The following is a 20,184-nucleotide window of genomic DNA, read 5'->3' on the forward strand; positions in this document are numbered from 1 at the left end:
GAGCCGGCACGTCCGGTCGTCCTGCGGGAAGGACGGCGGACGGCTCCACCCGACCTCGCTGCCGGTCGGGTCAGGTCGGCCGCCGCCCGCTCCGACCGCGCCGCGCGCCGGGGAGCCGCCGCGCCGCCCACGGCCGCGCGCCGCGCGCCGCGCCGGCCAGCCGGCGACCCTGGCGGCGCAGACGAGCCGCGGACGCCGTCCCTACCGGCCGGCCGAGTGCCGCGCTCCGCCCAGACGCCGGGCCTGAGCGGCGGCAGGTGAATAGACGCCCGGTGTTTGTCGGTGCAGTGGAGAAACGGTGGCACGTGTGTAAAGTGGTGTGGAAAAGAGCTGTGAGCTGACAGAGCGAGGTGTTATCGAGTGGAGGCAGTGCGAGTCAGGACAGGTGAGGTGTGTGGGAGACAGGACAGGTGCGGCCGGTGACCGGCGCGGACTGTGTAATCGCCGAGCCGGCCGGCGTCGCGATGCTGGCGCGCGGCAACCGAGACACGTTTCTGCAGACGAGAGCGCGCTGGGAGGCGGCCGGAGAGGATGTCGGACGGACGGGCTCCGGCACCCGCACTCTGCCCAGCCGCGGCCGGCGCGCTCGACTCCGGCGCAGCGACTCCAGAGACTCACTGGACGACGGCCGGCCGAGTCATGACTCGCCACCACCGCCGTCGAGTCGCGACTCAGCCTCCAAGAGCAAGCTAAAGTCTGAGAAGAGAAGGAAAAGCTCGGCGGCAGGGGAGGAGCGAACGAGCGTGGTGCCACTGCTACCGTTCAGCGACAGTGTCGAGACGCCCGAGAGAAAGAGCTCGACGGCGGGAGAAGAACGGCAGAGCGTGGTACCCCTTCTGCCTTTCAGCGATGGCATTGAACTGTCAGATGTTGGGACTCCTGGACGAACAGAGTCACCCGGAAGAACCTCCAAATCGAGCCGGCGTAGCAGCGCGATAACCGTCACTCTCGAGACTACAAACAAACTCTCAGACGCTGACCTCTTAGACAGGCGCTCTACTGTCACCCCGGGCCGTCGATCTACTGAGACTCCAGACTGGCGTTCCGCTACCGATAGGCAGAGAGATGAGCCTGAGAATCGCGAGGATGAATCTGGTAAACGGCGACTAGGTCGGACTCCGTCACTCGGTGCCCGAGATCGGCCGTCGCTGTGGTCTACCGACCGGGAGAGCACGGATAAGTCGGCAGCGCCAGGAGCTGACGGTGGTGATGGAGATGACGGATACCGGCCGTCACAGCGCGCTGCCCTCGGTATCGGTGCCGACTGGGGCGGCTCGCTGAACCGGCGCCGTATGCCGCGCACGGAGACCCCCTCAGGCACCGTCGGTAAGGCGTCGGGGTTCCAGCTGCCGGCTGTTATCTCCGGCCGACTGGCGCGCCAGAGCGAGTCGTTCGTCTCCTCGAGTCCAGACCTGTCTCGGGATCTGTTCTCACCGACCGGTGCCCGGTCACCGCGCGTGGGCCGCCGTGACCTGGACGAGATTCTGGAGCGGGCGGCGCGCCGGCGCTCCCGTCAGGCGGCTGGCGGTACTCCGCTGTTGACTGCTCGCTCCCTGTTCGCCGCCGAGCCGCGCGCGGGTCGGTCCGGGCGGGCCGAGTCGGAGGACCGCTGGGAGCGCGGCTCAGAGGACCGCCCGGAGGTGCCGGACTCGCCGGGCGGCCGGCCGTGGCGCCGCGTGCGCCAGGACAGTGATACATCGGACGCCTCCTCGGCTGCCGGCCGCTCCAGCAGCTCCGGGGTAGCCGATGGCGAGCAGAGAGCCGAGCGGCCGCCGGCCAGCCCGCTGGTGGCTGGCTCCGTGCCGACGCCGCGTCGAAGCGGCTTCAGAGGCCGCGCCGGCAGCGAGGGAGGGATCCTAGACGCGCCGGACGAATACTCGACAGCCGGTGGCGGCTGGCGCGGCACCTCCCGCAGCTGGCTGACGCTGGGCTCCCGCTCGGCAGAGGCTGCCGCCGATGATGCTGCCGAGACGTCCTCTGTGAGCAGTAGCAGCACTGACAGGAAGAGCTCCACGCGTCACTGGCTGGCCCAGGGACGACTGGACGCCGATGATGCTTCAGAGACTGCATCTATTGGCAGCGGAGGCGGTGGAGACCGGAGGAGAGGGCCCTCCCGCGGCTCTGGGTGGACAGAGCCCGCCGAGGAGGCCACCAGCGCGACCGGTCCGCCGCCCGCCACACCGCCGCCCAAACAGCGGCATGACAGTCCTGCACACTCACTGACGATAGTCAACGTCCAGAAGGCTTCTACTCCTACGACCGTGCCTTTAGTGAACGGTTTTTCGGTTTCGGATTATAAAGCTGAGAGTAAGGCTGATGACGGTGACGTGTTTTCGTCTGGAGACCGCTCGACTCTGCTTCGGAAGAAGCTGGCGGCTTTGCGGACAGGAGCTCAGTCGGAGAGGGAGCTGGAGAAGTCGGGGGATGAGATGGACAATGAGAACAGAGCTAGTCAGCTGCGACAGAAGGTAGCGGCCCTCACGCCCGAGGTGGAGACGCAGCCGCGTGATACTGATGTGCCAAACGAAGACTCAGGGGAGAACCGTGCCATGTTACTGCGAAAGAAAATCGCCGCCATGAAAAAGCCAAAGCCTGAGGTGGAGCCGGAGAGTACGATTTTGGACGATACTGCAGAGGAGAACCGAGCCACCGCGCTGCGGCAGAAGCTGGCCGGGTTGCGGCCAGGCTCGCTGGCCCTGCCGGTGGCTGCCGATGCTGATTCGAGAGGTGCCGAGGTCGGCCCGCTGCGCTCGCCTATCACCCCGCGCTCGCCGCGGCCTGATAGACCGTCAGAGCTGGAACCCGGGGCTGAAGAGGCCAGCAGGAGCCGGCCGACGGGTCGCTCGAAGCTTGCTGTGCTCACAAAACCTACCACCCCCGCCGACGGCAGTGGTCGGCCCCCGACGGACCGGTCACCGGCCACGCCGCGCGGACCGCGACCCCCGCTCGGCCGTGCGGCGCACATCTTCTCTGTCGGGCCGCGACAGCTCTGTGGGCCGGTCGCGGTCACGCAGCCCGGTCAAAGGCCGCATCGCCACGCTGCGTCTGAAACCGCGCCGCGTCTCGCAGTCGCCCGACCCGATGGCTCGCTGGCGCTCAGTGGATGACGCGCTCGGCTCGCCGGCTGGTCCCGTCCACCCAGGCGGAGATGACCGCAGTTGGGAGCCACAGACGGCCGCCGTGGAGCCACCACCACCACCGAGCCAGGATGAACCACAAGAGAGCGGTCAACCCCCGGCAGATGGGTCACCACAGCTACCGCCGGCCCGACCGCCGCGCCGCCGCAAATCACGACCCGGCGAACCGGGCTCACCGGTCAAAGAACGAGTCGACGAGAACCGCAACCAGATCTGCGCCACCGAGTCGTCGGAGAGTCGCGAGGATGAGTCATCATCGTCGCCGCCGTCGTCACCGTCTCCCGGCCGGCCGTCGACGGAGACGGAGGCGGTGAGCGCCGGCGAGGCGTGGTTGGCGTCTCTGACTCCGGCCGGCCGCGGGAGGAGCTGGTCAGCGTCCAGCTGCGGCTCGCTGGGCTCGTTTGACCTGGAACGGGAGCTGCTCAGGTGAGCGGGGGAGGGAGAGATTGGACCGGGGTCGGTGAACTAACCCACACGGGCCTCGTCAGACGAATATTGCTGACTGTGCTGTTTGAATCCAGCGTGTGCCGGCCGGCTGTGTGTACCTACTCACGCTGGGTGGGCCTTGGTGAATGCCCAAGACGTGCTCGGCAGTACTTCTGTGCTATTCTCCTCAGTCTACCGCGCCGCTTCTCTCTCTGTTACCGTCCGCCGCCGCTGCGGCCGTCCCCTCATTTGCATGTGCGGCCGGTGGCTGGAGTGGGCCGGGGGAGGGGAGGGGAATGACTGGCTGCCGGCGATACGTCGGCGGGTGCACAGAGCACACCTGTGGCGGACGGCCGGCGCCGCCGTCTGATGACACGGGCTGCCGGCCAGCGGCGGTGACTGGGAGAACGGTGGGGACTCGTTACCGACCCGGCTGCGGGCCGCGGCGCACAGGTGCGCGAGAGGAGCCCGCCGCCATCTTGAGACGGTGGCGCGTTGCGTAATAACGGCGACTCGTCTGCCAAACAAGGGACGGTCCCCGCTCCCGGCCTGGCCCACCGGAGCAGTGCGTGGAGGCACGCGTGGGACTGCTCAGACTCTCCGCATTGCGCTGTCTCGGCCGCGGCAGGTCACCGGGCCTCTCGGAGCGAGTCGCTGAATGACGCGATGACGCCCCGGTGACGCGGGGTGGATGACGGCGGCTGCGTCATCCATGACGCTCGGGTTCCAGGTAGCCGGTGCCGCGTCATGACCTCTCTCCCTCTCGGGTGATCACCTGGCTCCGACAGGCACGGACCGGCCAGGGACGCAGCCTCTAGCAGCAGACGCCTCGACCCCCTGTCGCCGCTGGCTCTATTACCGAGACTCCTGTAATGGTGTTTGAGAATTATTACCATAATTCGCACCTCCTTGTGGCGGTCCGGCGGCATACATTACCGGCCGGCTCGTTAGCGGTTGGCTGCCGGGGCGGGGCGGCGCCAGCCATTTGTCGTCCCTTTGTTTGCCAATCTAACGCGTCTGAGACAGGTAGCCGGGAAGGCGCCGGGAAGTTTTTGCGCACGGTTGTGTCGAGTCCGCTCGAGTGTCTGGCCACTCGGGCGGAGGTGGTTAGGGAGGTAACCCGTTCGTTGTCTGTGAAGGAACGCTCGGCGCGCGCCGGGCTTGTGGCTTGTCATACCGGTGAAACAGTCGGCTCTGATTCATGTGTTGCGTGGGCGACTGGGCGTTGCTGTTTTAACTCTCACAACGCCATGCTTGCCATGTTGGCTTAGGAGCTATGCTCCTCTTTTTTTACGCCAGTTAGTTCCGTGTAAACATGCTGTTTAAGCCGCTAGTGTGACTTTTTTTCTCAGTCAGTTCGCTGCGGTGACGCTAGAAGTATAGCGGCGATAAGCTAAGCTCTGATTCAGCGCTAAGCAGCTTCAGGCGCCAACAATCTTTCGGCACGACTTTTGCTATCGGGGCAGGCCGTACTTATCCTGTTCCATCCACCGATGTTCAGCGCGCTGTAATACCGCGTTCGCTCGTGTTATCTGTTACTGCACCTGGCCTCGGAACTCATACTGCGCCCCGCTGCCGGTGCCCAGTGTCGGGTCAGCCGTGTGGCCAGCGGGTCGGCACAGACACTGGAGCTGCCTGATGACTGCTCTTCGCCTCTGATCAGTTGTCCGAGACAGGTGCGGGGGGTCGTGTTCTATACCTGGCCTCCGCTCGGACGGCCGGCTGGTGAAAGAGGAGTGGGTAGAGATGGGGAGAAGGGAACCGACTGTGCTGGATAGATACTGAGATTGGGAGTACAGACTTCGGTACCTACCGTTCACTGGTGACTAGTGGAGCAGTGGCCAGCCTAAGGTGGACACTGGACAGAGACCATTCCGTGGCGACTGGAGAAGGGCAGAGTCCGGCCGGGGCCGCCCGGACCCGATGACCTCTGAGCCACAGAGACGGCACGCGCTGACCGCCCGCTATTCCAGTGATGTATGTACGACGGTACGCGGCCTGATTGTTTTGATGGCCCGCTGCCGGCCGCTCTCCCCTGTCACTCTCTCCCACTCTGCCACTCTATCTTTCGGTCTTCGACCTCATCATAGCCCTCTGACCTCTCGATAAGGCGGCCATTTCCACGTCTGACACTTGGCCCCGCGATGGATTCCTCTGATCAATAGTTAGACTGAATGATAAGTGTCTCGATTGGCACAGAGTGTTATCATTAGGTCTGGTCGACATTGGAATCGCTTCCAAGTCACGTACGCCGCGTGGGCTGCAGGAAATCGTCTCGGCGCCGTGTTTTTCTTCCGCTTTGTTTCGCACCAATACCGCCTACACTCGCTTACTGATGCAGGAAGTGACTGACAGAATCCCATCACAAACATGCGGGTCTCGGAAGCCATTGGTCTTAGTCGGGGAGAGTATTTATTCTGGAGCTTTGTGGTATGAAAGCAGATGACTTTTCCCAATCTGTATTAGCAAGTTGTAGTCTTTTTACTTGCTCTCTCTCTCTCTCTCTCTCTCTCTCTCTCCTCTCTCTCTCTCTCTCTCCTCTCTCTCTCTCTCTCCTCTCTCTCTCTCTCTCTCTCTCTCTCTCTCTCTCTCTCCTCTCTCTCTCTCTCTCCTCTCTCTCTCTCTCCCTCTCTCCCTCTCTCCCTCTCCCTCCCTCTCTCCCTCTCCCTCTCTCCCTCTGAGCCCGCGCTCTCCATGTCGCACCTGTCGGCGGCGCGTGTGGCCGGACCCGCCCCCTCCGCCGGCGGTGGTGGTGTTCACCAGTCCATGTCGCCTCCACCGCTACCGGTACTTCCACCAGCAGAGCTGTCTGTCTGTCTGTGCCAGTGCAGTTCACACGCCGCCGGCCCGGCCGAGGGGACGGTCATGCGCGGGCTCCAGCTGGTTCAGAGCCTCCTGTCCCGCTCCAGGACGGCGGAGAAGCAGAGGGGAAGTGAAGACAGGTGATTGGCGAAATAGTGGAGGATGGGAGGAGGGAGTGATGCGATCAGTGTGTCGTGTGTGCTGTGGAGTGAGCTCGAGTTGACCAAGATGTCTTTGTGCGTGAGTCAGTGCCAGTGTGTGCTGCTGCTCGGCGGCTGGAACCGGCATCCGTCGGGGGTAGCTCGTGTGGTACTGAGGAGCTCCGACCCTCGCTGTGCCGGTGGGGAGGGGCGGGGTGCCGTCACGATCACTCCTTGTATGGGTGGTGGCGTGCCGGCCGGCGGACCTGTGCTGACCGCAGCTGCTGGACGAGGGCGCCCAGGCCGCACACTGTAGACTTCCACGGCTGCTCATGGCTGCCTCCGGAGACCGTCTTTGTAGCGCTGCTCTGAGGATGAGTCCAGCCCGTCCGGACTGACTCCGAAGCCGCCGGGGTCTCTCTGAGTAGGGGCCAACGGCACCCCAGCCGCCGCTCCATATGGAGAGAAACGAAGGCGGCTCAGCTCAGCTTGGTGTGTGGTGTGGGTTGAAGATAGCTGAACAGCGGCAGCTGCGGGGCTCAGCTCTCTGCCAACCACCTTCCGTGACGGTAACGAGCGCCCCGCGCCGTCACAGGCGTCACGTGACGGTCTGTGGGGGCGGGGCCGAGGTGTGGGCGTGGTTTGCACGTCTGTACTGCGCTGTGTTAGTCCGTGAAGCGGCACCGGTCGGGTCTGTTGGCGTGGGAGCGGCTATGACGGCCGCTGCCCACACAGTACGGGAGACGGCCGCTCCCCCGGCGACCGCCGCCGGCCGGTCGGTCCGCCCGTCCAGCCCGGCTGCCTGGCTGGATGGCCAGTCTGGTGGCTACCCGAGACCGCAGCGCAGTGTAGTGTGGACGGCGTGGAACGGTCCACAGTGAACGGTGGAACGGTGGAGAGCGAGGGCTTGGGACGAGGCGAACGTCTTTGCGCCACACCTGTTAGACGAAAAGGCACGGCACATCCCTTCGTTAGAGGTAGGTGTGGCCAGTGGTGTTGGTTCCGTCGCTGGTGCACGTCCAGCTTGCTGTTGCAGTGGTGCAGTGGGCGTTAGTGCACAGTCCAGCGTCCAAGGCGACTTGCTCGGGGAGTGGCGCCGGTCTACGACCACCTGTTTTCATGCCGCGGTGTTGTGCTAGAGGCTCAGTGGCGAGTTAGAGCCGGTGGATCGGCAGACGGCCGGTCACGGTATACCGCGGTCGACGGGCAGACGTCAGCTGCCGCACGGATTGCGGTGACGTGACGTCAGTCTGTGCCGTGACGTGACGTCAGTATATACCATAGCGTGACTTGATGTGTCGACCCGTGACATAACGGCGAGCGTGACACGCGGGCAGTCACCCTGCCACCGGCGCGCGGCTGCAGTGCAGAACTTTATGTCTGGCTGACCGCCCATAGGCTGTTTTGGAAAATCCAGGTGGCCTCCTGCCTTGCCACCTACCTACATAGCGGAGACTGGGAACGAGCATGCTCAGCTCCTCTGCCGGGATGCGTGTTTCCGTCGTTTTATGCGTTGTTCTTCTGACTCGATGATTGATGGATCGTCTCTAAAGTCTTCTTACCGTCACTACTCACACGGTCGCACACGTGGCTCCCCCGCCGCCGCTGAGGAGTGACGTCACACCTGGTCGGACTGTATGACGTCACACCTGGCTGGGAGGTATGACGTCGGTGGATCGACCGACGCCGGCGCCGAGCCTCCAGCCGGTCGGTCGGTGGTGGGTGGTAGTCTCTGGGTCGACAGTGGTCTCCGCTCCCTGCCCCTCCCCTGTCGAACGGTGACCTCGGCGGCTGTATGGCTGCATGGCCGGGTGAGTGTTTCCCGTCGCTCCTCGCTGGTCCGGCTGTGTCTGGTGATTCTTGTGTCTTCGGTCTACCATTGGGAGAAGGAGGGTGTGGTTGTGTGGTTTGATCGAGCTGGGGGGCGTCTGCAAAACCGGTCAGCTGAGTCATTGCCCCGACTGCTTCCCTGCAGTGGACAGTGGCAGTGACTGCTGGATAAAGTGACTGCTGGATAACCAACCGTCAGGTCTGGTCACCGCTATCAGTAGGGGGGCTTGGTACCGAATTCAGGCTGTCCGTCCCAAGGCTGGCTGTCTGCGGGGTGACACCAACACCACGAAACCTTGCCGTCAGCTGTGCTGAGTGAAACTGTCCGGCGCTGAGCTCTCAGCATGTCTGATCAGCCGTTAAACACATACAACTCATATCCAATGTGATTAGCCTTGACGCTCGCTATACACGAATATTGAGTGTTTGCCTCACCACGGACTAAGCTTCCACGCTCGATCTCATTCATATTGCATCGATCTGTCCATACATTACCGACGGGCGTGACACATCACTTTTCCCCAGTGCGGCTTGTTTGGCTGGCTCCCCGATAACCCCGGTTGGATCGACCGGGCCAGGCGCGGACAGCGGCAGGGAACTGGCGTGCTGGACTGTCTGGTCGTAGTGCGGTGGTCTGTATGTTATTGGACGACCGCCGGTTTCTCGATGATATCTTACCAGTGTTGCCTGTTGGAAGGCAATTCGAGTTTTATCGCTCCAGCATCACACAGTCGTTAGGTTTATGGGCACGCTAGGAGGGAGTGGGGAGCTGTTGATTTCGTCCCGCGCCGCTGCCGCTGGCACACCTGCGTGGCTCGTAACCCCGGTTTGGGGAGGGGAGGGGACTGTCCCCGTTGGTGTTGGTCCCCTGTTGTCCCCCTCCCCTGTCGCACACGCGCTATAGGGTATCTCGAGGGCAGTAGCCAGCCCGCCCTCGCTGCCGGCAGAGTGCGGGGCGGGCGCTGTGCTGGGACCTGCTATACTGCGCTGTGCTGGGACGTGTTATACCGCGTTGTGCTGTGCTTGGTGGTCGATGCCAGGCGATGGGATGACGCTGTCCTCTCTGTGTGCTGATGATGAGTTCGTCTTCGTCCGGTGGTGGTGAGTGCAGCGACGACCCCTGTCTCAAAAACATACTCCGGCGGCGGCGACTGTTTCGTTGCGGTTGCGCTGAGTTACCCGATCCCGTCGATGGGATTCGCATTGCTTGCTGCAGCCGCGTTAGAGCTGCCTGTGTTCTGTGAGCTGTGATCAATGGATCATTGTATACCCGGCAGTGACCGCTGAGGCTTCAGGCTGCCACTGTCGTCCGAATGGCTCTGCCGGTCGATAGCCTAGCGGGCTGGCGGCAGTGGCAGTGGCAGCCGGCGGCGATAGGTTCTAAATCATCCGGCCAGAGCAGATGACGGCGGGACCTCGTGGTGTCCGGGTCACACCAGTCGGCCGGCGGTATTAGAGGGAATAGTCTGGTATGGTCGTTATAGGAAATACGACCAATATAAGGGGAAGTAGCAGCTGACATACGGCCAAGGTGGTTAGAGGTGACGGAACGGCGACACGGTTTTGATAGGAACGCGGAACGTGGAATGTGGACCGTGAAGGGGCCATCTGCTCTGGAACGTCTGCTGAGTTTGCCGTTTTGGGCCTATGACCTCGAACTTATGCAGTGCTGACTCCGCTGTCACCCGTTCCTCGAGCCATCCCTGCTGTCGGGCTGCCGTCACCGCCGCCTCCGTCCTCCGAACGCGAGAAATGGTGCCGATTAGATCTGTCTACCTCTCCATACCTGGCGACGCGGACATGGGCCGACGCGGAACCGGGCGCCGTCCACGACCTTGTGCGCCGCCGCCTCCTCCGACGCTGGAGTCTGGACTCGGGACAGACGGTGTGGGCCGGGCAATGATGGGATGTATAACGCCCAGACGGCCGGATTTGATGCCGTCTCGCCGCGCCCACGCAGCCAATCACGCCGAATTAGTGGTATGGCTGCTCATCAGTCAGTCGGCAGGGCGGAGTGGATGAGATGGGTGCGGCGGTGTTTGGGCAGTGTAGAGAGTGAGAGTGTGATGGACTGGCTGGGGAGGGGATTCTGTTTGTGTCTAGATTGGTCAGTGTGTAGGATTTGGAGGAGGTATCTTGCATCCCGGTCGCTCCTTCGAGACCTTGACGCTGTGGAGAACTCGCTCTTGCCGTGCGCGCCGCAGTCGGACCGGGCCCTGTCTGGAGCCGGGGCCGCTCCTTTCCGTCAGACCATACTCGGAGCTGGGAGCGGGCCGGTAGCGGGGATGGTCTCCATGGTACAGGGCGTCCGTGCCCGCTGTCCGCTATGGTGCTGTAAGGCTCCGCGCTCTAAGACTCCGCCGCCCTGGAACAGTAGTCGAGCTCAGAAATTGCCGTTTTCTGATGATGGCAGACCTGCAGCGCGGAGTCCACTGCACGCTCCGCTGACTGTTCTTCTCTATTAACCTCACGTATCGCCGACTGACCTTACATTGCTCAGCTGGGACACTGTAGGATAGACTGAGCGACTGACTGACAGATGTGACTGAGTGAGCTGACATCTGTAGTACGTGACTGTGACTTATGCTCCAGTCAACACTGAGGTCCTGGGGTGGTGCGGCTGCTGATCACACGCCGTTCATCCGGTTGGGTGGCCTGGCTCGAATCATGACCTGGTAGATTGAGATCCGGTGGGATAAAGTTTGATGGCTCTGCCGCAATGAGAGCGTGGCGGCTATATTCCATAAAGACTGGTACTCGTCGGTGGTCCATTCAGCGATGCTGAGAATCATTGGAGTCTTTTGGGATATAATCTAATCATGGTGTGTAAAATGGTATGAGCGTGACGATTCTCTTCCCTTCCTCCCGCATATGTAACATTTTCCCTAGTTTGTGTGTTGCTGACTGCTGAGTGTCTGACTCTCACTCGTCTATTTCTGACACCTTTGAAATTCGTCCCCCGTGTTTTGGTGTTGCTGTATCTGACTCTCCGGTATCAGCTGCAGTCCACCGTCTGTGATATCCTTCTCCTGTGTGTATTATGTCGTTGTGGCTGACTCCTGTCCCTATATTTGACCCTATTGTTCCTCTGTCTCCCTCTCTCAGTGCGGAGGAGTCGGCTTCGGGCGTGCCGCGGCAGCTCACCTCGGTCAAATCGGACCTGATCGCCTTCTCACCGAAGAAGGAGGACGAGCAGGTGCCGACACCGCCGCCGGTGGCCGCCCCGGCCGCCCCCGCCCCCGCCCCCGCCGCCGCCTCGGCCGTGCCGGCGGACCTCAGCGCTTCCCAGCCGCCCACCCCCACGGACGGCAGCGTGGCCGAGCTGCTGAAGAAACAGGAGCTCTACTTCCAGGATCAGGTGAGCCGGCGAGTCAGGGAAGGCGGCACAGTGGCGCATACAGCCGGCCTCGCAGGGTGTCGATGTAAATACGACCAAGGACCGGCCGATTTAAATAATGAAGTTCCGGGTGTTTTATGATTTAGTGATAGTATCTATTCCATATAGCTCTCAACCTTTTAGGGAGGTGTCGTTCTTTGTTGGTCTTTTACCACCCCAGCTCGGGTGACCTCTGCACTGTCGTCGTGCGGGCCCTTTGACCCCCGTACCGCCCGGGGCCTGACCCCAGGGTTTGACCCGAGTGACACGGTGTCTGGGACCTTTTCAGCTGCTGAAACGTGACCGGGAGATGACGGCGATGAAGAACGCCAATGCCAAGCTGATCCAGCAGGCCTCCAGCAACAAAACGGAAAAGGTGAGAGAGGTGGGAGAAGGTGGAAGAGGGGATGGAGACGGTGGCAGAGGGGTTAGGAGGTGGTAGAAGGAGTGGGATAGGGCGAGAGAAACATGTGTGAGACGGTGAGAGAAGGGACGAGAGAAGGCGAGTATTAGGAGGCGAAAGCAGATGGCGGGTTGGGCGGATGCCCTCATGCAATTTGCACGGCTCTGAATCTCGGAAGGCGTTCAACTAACCAGATTAACCTAAAGCTGGCAACCTGAACCAACCTCATCAGCAATGATGTGGGCTAGATGTCTGTTCCGTGATGATAGTTTCCGCGACTCTCGCGTCAAACACGGAAGGCAAACGGGAAAGGAGCAACAAAGAGCGATAAAATTAGGTGTGAAAATGAATACGAGAATAGCGTTAACTGAAGACGCCACTGTATCCTACCCAAGCTTCGCCCTCTCAGTGCCTAACAGGTGTCGGGCGCAGTTCATCACAGAGGCGCGACCACTGTTGTGTTGTGCTCCCTGCCGGTGATGCACTGCCGGTGCTGCCTCCCCGCCCGCCGCTGTGTTTTGTAGTCCTTCCCGCCGCCTCTGTTACCGGGCTGCGGGGTCACAAGAAATGGCGCGAACCGGCGCTGATGGCGCGCGCCGCCGCGTGGCGGTGGCGGGACGTCAGCTGGCGCTTTGTGCCGACTGACGGCCTGGTGGCTGGGGGAGGGTTAATGGGCCCAGTGGGTGGGGGTGAGGGGTCCGGACAGGACTGGTGGGTCATGGTCGGGTCACCCGTCTGGGAGGTGCGAGATGGGTAACCAGTTTCCTACACCGGACAGAAGTGCGGTCAGTGGGTTGGGGCTGTGGCTGGGTAAACGCTCCCACGAGGATAAGATATTTTCATGAGATTTTTAGCTCTCTATTTGTGTTGCACTGAACCATCATGTTCTTCCGGTTCTAGCGGGTTATTGCATTATGTTAGCTTATCTCTAGGATTAGAAGTCTGGCCTGGTTTGGACTGTTGCTGTCCCTCTGTCGTTTCCTTGTATGCCTTTTGAAGCATATTTTAGTACGATGATAAGGACCTCTCCTTCTTGTGAATTCACAGATACTCTTGGCACTCTATTTCATACAGAACCTCCTTTACGGCGCCCGATTGCGCCCGCTTATTGCGCGGCGTTCGGACGAACCAGTAAACCCCACGCCAGTCGCTAGATGTCACCACCTACCCCTCCTTCCCCAGGTTCTGGAGCGGGTCGCCCACCTGGTGGCGTCACTGACCAACGAGAACGGCCGTCTGCGACACGAGCTGAACACTGACCGCGCGCGGCTGGTGGCGGAGCGGGATGAGGCGCGACAGGAGGTGGCAAACGCAGAGGCCATGTTCGCCGATCTGCACAGGTGAGCGAGGAGAGAGGGAGGGAGGGAGGGAGAGAGAGAGCGAGAGCGAGAGAGAGAGAGAGAGAGGAGGGAGAGAGAGAGGAGAGAGAGAGATAGAGAGAGAGAGAGAGAGAGAGAGAGAGAGAGGAGAGATAGAGAGAGAGAGAGAGAGAGAGAGAGAGAGAGAGAGAGAGAGAGAGAGAGAGGCGGCCAACGCCGAGGCCATGTGAGAGAGTGAGTGAAAAGGGAGAGTTATGTAGGGAGGTGGCCAACGCTGAGGCTATGTTCGCCGATCTGCACAGGTGAGCGAGGAGAGAGGGAGGGAGAGAGAGAGAGAGAGAGAGAGAGAGAGAGAGAGAGAGAGAGAGAGAGAGAGAGAGAGAGAGAGAGAGAGAGAGAGAGAGAGAGAGAGAGAGCGAGAGAGAGAGAGGGGGGAGGGAGGCGGCCAACGCTGAGGCTATGTTCGCCGACCTGCACAGGTGAGAGGAGGGGAGAAAGAGAGGAGACAGGGAGAGAGAGTGGTCGCTGGAATATCCAGATGTGAGGAGGATAGGGAGGAGGGAGGAGGGTAGCTGGGACCTGCACCTGTGGATGAGGGAAGTAGGGGTAGAGGAAGACGTGATGTCGAAGGTGGTCGCTGAGGTCTGCACTGTGCAGGATAGGTGAGCTTGAGAGCTAGGGTTGGGTGCTGTTGATTATTGAAGTTGGTTCCTCACAATACAAGAAAGATAAAGTATGGGTAGGGATAAAGTTTGAGCAATATTGCACGGCAATTGGCAGTGTTCAAATTTTGACTCGCCCTCTAGGTATCGTTGACATCACCATTTATGACCTGTCTAAGCCATCCACTAACGCCCTAACGCCCCTCCTCCCTCCCGTCCACAGGAAGTACGAAAAGAGCAAGGCCGTGCTGCAGGAGCACCGGCGGTGCGCCGATCAGAACCAGGCGGCCTTCCGGGACGCCAAGGAGAGAGCCGAGCGGGAGAAGCAGCGCTTCGACATGCTGCGGCAACACTCTGAGGATGCCCATGCCAGGTAGGGAGCGGGTGGAAAGGGCAGGTCGGGGTAGACCGCGTCCCGAAATACGAGCTTGACTTCCAGTAAGCCTCAAGACTGAATTGAGGAGCGCTGATTCAGTATCATTTTGAATTATAGTAGAATATTTAAGTTTTGTGTCTCAAATGGATACTGTTGTAGTTTGATGACTATTACAGTGCTTTTATGACTGAATAGTCAGTGAATACTGATGACTGCAGAGTATCGCGTTGCTCAATCTGTCCCCGTCAGAGTCTAACCGTGCTCAATCTGGCCCGCAGGCTCGAGGCGGATTACGAGGCGGCAGAGAAGGCACACCAGACCGAACTGCTGACGCTCAAAGCCAAACTGCAGCTGGCGGAGAATCGCGAGGCAAAGCTGGAGCGCGAGAATCGCGAAATTACCGCCATCTGCGACGAGCTCATACAGAAGATGGGCGCCGGCGCCGCGCGCTGACCGCCCCTGCTGCAAGACTCGGTGGCGTCACCTGGGCAAACAGAACCTCCAACGTCGGCCGCTAGATGGCACGGCCGGCGTGAAGTGCCTCGTCGAGACTGGGATGACCGACGCGGCCGTAGTGTGAAATGACGTGACAGATATAAATGAGAAGCCGACTCTTTGGTTACAAAATCTGGACCTGATTTTGGCTAAGAAAGCTGAAATAATGTGGCATGTGACTAATCCTCGAGCTAAGTCTGCAACTAACGGCCGTATCGGGCGGTGGGTGAGTGGCTGAACAGTGACAGACGGACGGAGCGCGCCGGCGCTCTGCAGTGTGAGTGGGTCGGTCTGGCGGCGCCGTGCCGGCAGCGCGGCGGTCCTGTGATACAGCGGCCGCGCCCGGGGCTGCCGGGGACATTCCCGACTCTCCGCCGCCGACGGACGGGACGGGACAGACCAGTGCGTGCTGCGGCCGGGACGGCAGCGTCCCGAGACACGGTCATGTGTCGACTCTGCGACCTCCTTTGTTGGAGCTGTCGATACGAGTCGCCAGCTGTGACCGTCATGGATCGCCTCAGTGTAGTAATTCGCTCATGGTGTAACACTAATCGCTTGAAATGTTCATATACTATTCGTCTTCTGGAGTCGTTGCACAAACTTTGTGCGAAGGATGACTTATTTTTCCTGTTATTGAATACATGAAATTTTGTCCATATTGTGTGTTAAATGCTGTGACAAGGACGAAACATATCCTTCCGACGTCAACGGTTAATTGTTCTCCCCGCTCAGCGGCTGACGCTGGGCTGTTGTTTTTTTTTCGGGCTGGCATTCTCATTCGCGCCGGTAAAGTGGGCAATGGGCACAGCTTCGCATCCGTGGCGGTCTCAGCCAACTTCGCCCTAGTGAGGGGGGGCATATGTTACCGCCCACTTCTAACTCAAAAACTAAGAGGGCTAGAAAGACGCGGTAAAAAACAGTCGATAGCTCTCAATGCGTACGTTTGAAAGTATTTCGGTCATTTTTCACCTTAGAGCAATATTGGGGTCACCAGAGGTCATCAAAGGTCAAAATTTGCCAATTGTCATCATATTTTTCAGAAAACATGCCGCTATCTCAGGAACTATGGTAGCTAGAATACCGCATGGAAATTGGAAACGCAATCGATAGCTTTTGAACTCCTCTTTTGAAAAGGTCATTATCAATATTGACCTCAGGTCAACGGTTTTTTTTTTCATTTTTTTTTAATTTTTTTGTCCCATACCTATTGAATTGTCCACCATGTGAAACATAGTGGAACAGGTATGCAGGAGTGCCCTTCCATGCCCATGTGACCTGGCTACGTTAAGTACCATGGAACTTCATTCAAGGAGGGGAATTCAAGCACATTAGGTCACATCACTCCCCGCTCTTTTTTCAAGCTATGGACAGCCCGCCACCACAGGTATTAGTAAAAAGGTTACCCCTGGGGACCCAGCAGACAGATAGCATGGCTAGTGACGTCCGCTGAGTACCCAGGGCTGACAATGGTTAGGTAGGATAAGGACAAAAAAGACGAATGAAAAAAGTTTAGCCTCCAGAGGGCAAAAACTCCAAAAATAGCTGTTTTTACGAAAAGTGTTTTTCGACAATAACTTTCGACTACAAAAAGCCACGACATTTCCATTGCCAGAATCGTGTTCTCCTTGCCGAGACGCGTCGAATGAACAATAATTTGACCTTGAAAGGTCAACTTGAAAATTTGACCTCAGGTCAAGGTCATGACCTTACCGGAAAAGGTCATGTTGCATATCAGTCGATGCGTCTCAACAAGACAAACACAATGAGACCATCCCCAGCGTTCTATCTCTTTCCAATCGCGAGTTATTGGCAAAAAACTGTTTGTAGCCTCAAGTGACCTCGGATGACCTGTCTAGAGGCTATCAGCAAAAAGGACACCTTGGTCATCACGAGTGGACTAAATCATTGTGATTCTGAAATATTTGGACTGTTCCGATGCGTACACACGGATCTAGAGGCATTTTATTTTTTTTCTCCATTGACTTGTAATGGAAAGGTCACGCCACTGACCTGACCTTAGGTCACGGATATAAAAAATCCGAGATATACAAATTGTAGGCGCCCATAACAGCATTCAATCCACCAAGTTTAAAACCTTTCTGACAAACACTGCAGGCTGGACATGATTGCAAACTTTTTTTAGGCTTGGTCAGTTAACTTGACCTGGTGACCTGACCTGACATGACCTGGGGTCAAAAATTTCACACATTGTCCAAAATTGATGTACCAAAAGCTACCCCAAGCGGCGCGGCGCTACGCGCCGCGGTTTTTTATTCACACGCAAAAAACGCGACAGGGTGGTAACATATGCCCCCCCCCCCCCACTGGGGCGAAGGTTAACCCGCGCCCTGCTGGGGGTCCTGGATTTCCACGCCCTGCTGGGGGGGGGGGTGTTTGAACACCCCCCCTTGTAACTCGGCTCCTGGGCCACGTAGCGATACGCGGAAGGCGGCGTTCGAAAGAGCGTAAAAAATAATGACGAAATCACTTCGGTCAATTTTTTGGTCAGGTCAAAGGTCAGGTCACCAGAGGTCATTGAAGGCAAAATTTCGCCGATTTCCAGGTCGAATGTCGAAAATTTCCAAGAAGCCAACGCGTAACTCGGGAACCAATAGAGCTACAGCGCCGCGGAAAAGCGCATTCGATAGCCCTATAACGCCCTTTCTGAGTAATTCTCTCAGATTTGACCTAACGTCAACGGTTTTGCCTGCAGGGGGCAAAAACTGCAAAAATAGCCGATTTTTTCGAAAACAGTTTTTCTGCAATAACTTTTGACCCAAGCCTTGTACGAGCTTACTTTTACCGGCATCGTGTTCCTCTCGTCAAGACGCATCGAATGAACTATGACTTGACCTTGAAAGGTCAACTTGAAAATTTGACCTCAGGTCAAGGTCATGACCTGACCGGAAAGGGTCATGTTGCATATCAGTCGATCCGTATCGTCGAGCTGAACACATCTAAGGCGTTTTCATCGCTCTAGCATGCCTCTATCAAAAGTTATTTGCGAAAAACTGTTAGATACCATTCGTGACCTAAGATGACCTCAGGGCATAAACAAGGGTCACGGACACCATTTTCAAGTTCAGTGTGTCTAAACCACTTGTAATTCGGTGTTTGGGAGTGTTTATAATGTCTTTCATCCAAAAGAGGCGCATTTCAATTTTCTCCCATTGACTTATAGGTAATGGGGAGGTCGCAAAATTGACCTGACCTTAGGTCATCGATATCAAAATTCTGAGATATACATTTTGTACATGCTATTGCTCTTAGCAATCGCTGAAAGTTTCAAAGCGATCGGTCACTCGGTGTAGCTATGACAGACATTGAAAGTTTTTATGAGGTGAGGTCACCTCAAGTGACCTGGTGACCTGACCTTGAATGACCTTGGTCTGAAATTTTCACGACATGTGTAGAATTGATGTATGATAAGGTGTACCAAAAACGGCGGCGCTCCGCGCCGCCGTTTTTGAGATATTCGCGAAAAACCACAAGGGGGGGTGTTCAAACACCCCCCCCCCAGCAGGGCGCGGGTTAAGACATTCGACCGTTTGGGACTAATGGGCTGGATTAAAGCACATAAAAGGGTCCCATTTTCATCGTATTTAGAACTGTTTCAATCGAGTATCACGGCAAAACGGGTCTCACTCAAGACAACGTTCGCCACCCTTCATGGGTATTGGAATCGTTTTTAACCGCGCACTTTGTACTTTCCATACCTATGGAATAACGCCTGATGTAACGCTAATAATCTGATATTTCCTTATAAGTACGTGCTCAGAGCTGAGAATGTCACACAGCCCAGCCCCCGACACTGCGTAAACAAAGACCGGAGAGGACCGTCCGATGACTCTACTGGGGAATAGCCATAGCCATAGATGGTCGTGCGCGTACTTGACCTTGTGTCTCGTCTGAGAGAGGCCACTTCAGAGGAACGTTGATGAGGATGAGTCAGTAATGGATATCTGGCCGGCTGTCGCCGATCATTGCGCATTTTTGGATCCGTCGCCATGACAGGAAGCATCTAGGTACATTCCACATCTCATCCAATGCTTAATGTAGAAGTCTAAGGAATATTTTATCGTACTTTCTCATTCTTTCTATTGTGTTTAATAGTTCAGTGATATGTTTTTAAGATTGCGGATTAAAACGATTGCGGGTCATAACACATTTAACCCGCGCGGGGCTGGGGGGGGGTAAATTTTACCCCCCCCTCGCGAATATTTGCAATATCTCAAAAACGGCGGCGCGCAGCGCCGCCAAACTTTCAGTACCTTTTCTTACATCAATTTGACACGTTCCCTGAAAATTTGAGCGAAATCCGTCGGAAAATTTTTGAGAAATTGACGTTTTAGTGACGTCATGTTCGCCATTTTCGCCTAAAAAACGGCAAAAGTTCAAACGCCGCTAACATCTTCATTTTTAAAGGAATCGAGACGTAACAAAAAAGGATATACGTAATTCTACTTTGTCTATCAAATGGCTATCTCGGTTTTTTTTGAAAATTTTGGATTTTGGCCCAATTTTTTTTCTTCAAAAAACTTACTTTTTTGGGAAAATAATTATAAAATCCAAAATTTTGAGTGTATCGAAAAAAACGGAATATATGTAAGAGTAGTGGTCTATGTGCACCTACATACCAAGTTTTAGAAGAATCGGTTCAAAAATGTGGGAGTTATTCAAAATTGTATGACGTCACGACACACAAAATTTTTAAAAATGACTTTTTTGGAAGTTCTAGACCTTGTACGGAAACAAAAATAGCACCATTCGATTCGCCGTGAAAAACTGCATCAGAAAGACACCTTTTTAGGCCTTAACAACCAACTTCAAAATTTGACCTCACTTGACCTGACCTTGACCTGACCTCGGCCTGAAACTCATCCAGAGGTGGTCCATATCACTTATTGAGTGTGCCTATTGAATTCTATGAGTAAAATGACCCATAAAACATGTGTCGCACATGCCCTTTTCTATATTTTGTTTTTGGTGACCTGACCTGACCTGACCTGACCTTGACCTTGACCTTTGAATGATATTTTATGCAACGAATATTGTCTTGGTAGCCTAAGAACACGTTTTGGGCGATCAGTCTCAGTCCATGACTCCATTCTTCGGCAACTACGGTGCAAGGCCGATACTGTAGGAACTTGCAATTTGTACCCTTGACCTGACCTTGACCTTGACCTCAAACTTAAGATTAAGTACATGTTTTTAGTTG

The 20,184-nt window shown here is 57.2% G+C and overlaps 1 protein-coding gene across 6 annotated transcripts in view; it reads left to right on the forward strand.

The window, feature by feature from the left end:
* Positions 1 to 15,622, forward strand: part of LOC122372968 (nascent polypeptide-associated complex subunit alpha, muscle-specific form-like) — a 52,168-nt gene extending 36,546 nt beyond the window's left edge. For 5 of the 6 annotated variants that reach the window (XM_043350655.1, XM_043350657.1, XM_043350654.1 and 2 more), the window contains 5 exons: positions 11,441 to 11,693; positions 12,001 to 12,087; positions 13,297 to 13,454; positions 14,319 to 14,468; positions 14,750 to 15,622. In XM_043350655.1, coding sequence (XP_043206590.1) covers positions 11,441 to 11,693; positions 12,001 to 12,087; positions 13,297 to 13,454; positions 14,319 to 14,468; positions 14,750 to 14,924 — 823 coding nt within the window. In that variant the 3' untranslated portion in view covers positions 14,925 to 15,622. Of the gene's footprint in view, positions 1 to 11,440; positions 11,694 to 12,000; positions 12,088 to 13,296; positions 13,455 to 13,697; positions 13,736 to 14,318; positions 14,469 to 14,749 lie in introns of all 6 variants that reach the window. The other variant, XM_043350658.1, reaches the window with a different exon arrangement.
* Positions 15,623 to 20,184: the final 4,562 nt, after the last annotated feature.

Source organism: Amphibalanus amphitrite, unplaced genomic scaffold, assembly GCF_019059575.1.
Source record: "Amphibalanus amphitrite isolate SeventyFive unplaced genomic scaffold, NRLGWU_Aamphi_draft 001425F_arrow, whole genome shotgun sequence".
In the NCBI taxonomy this organism is placed as follows: domain Eukaryota; kingdom Metazoa; phylum Arthropoda; class Thecostraca; order Balanomorpha; family Balanidae; genus Amphibalanus; species Amphibalanus amphitrite.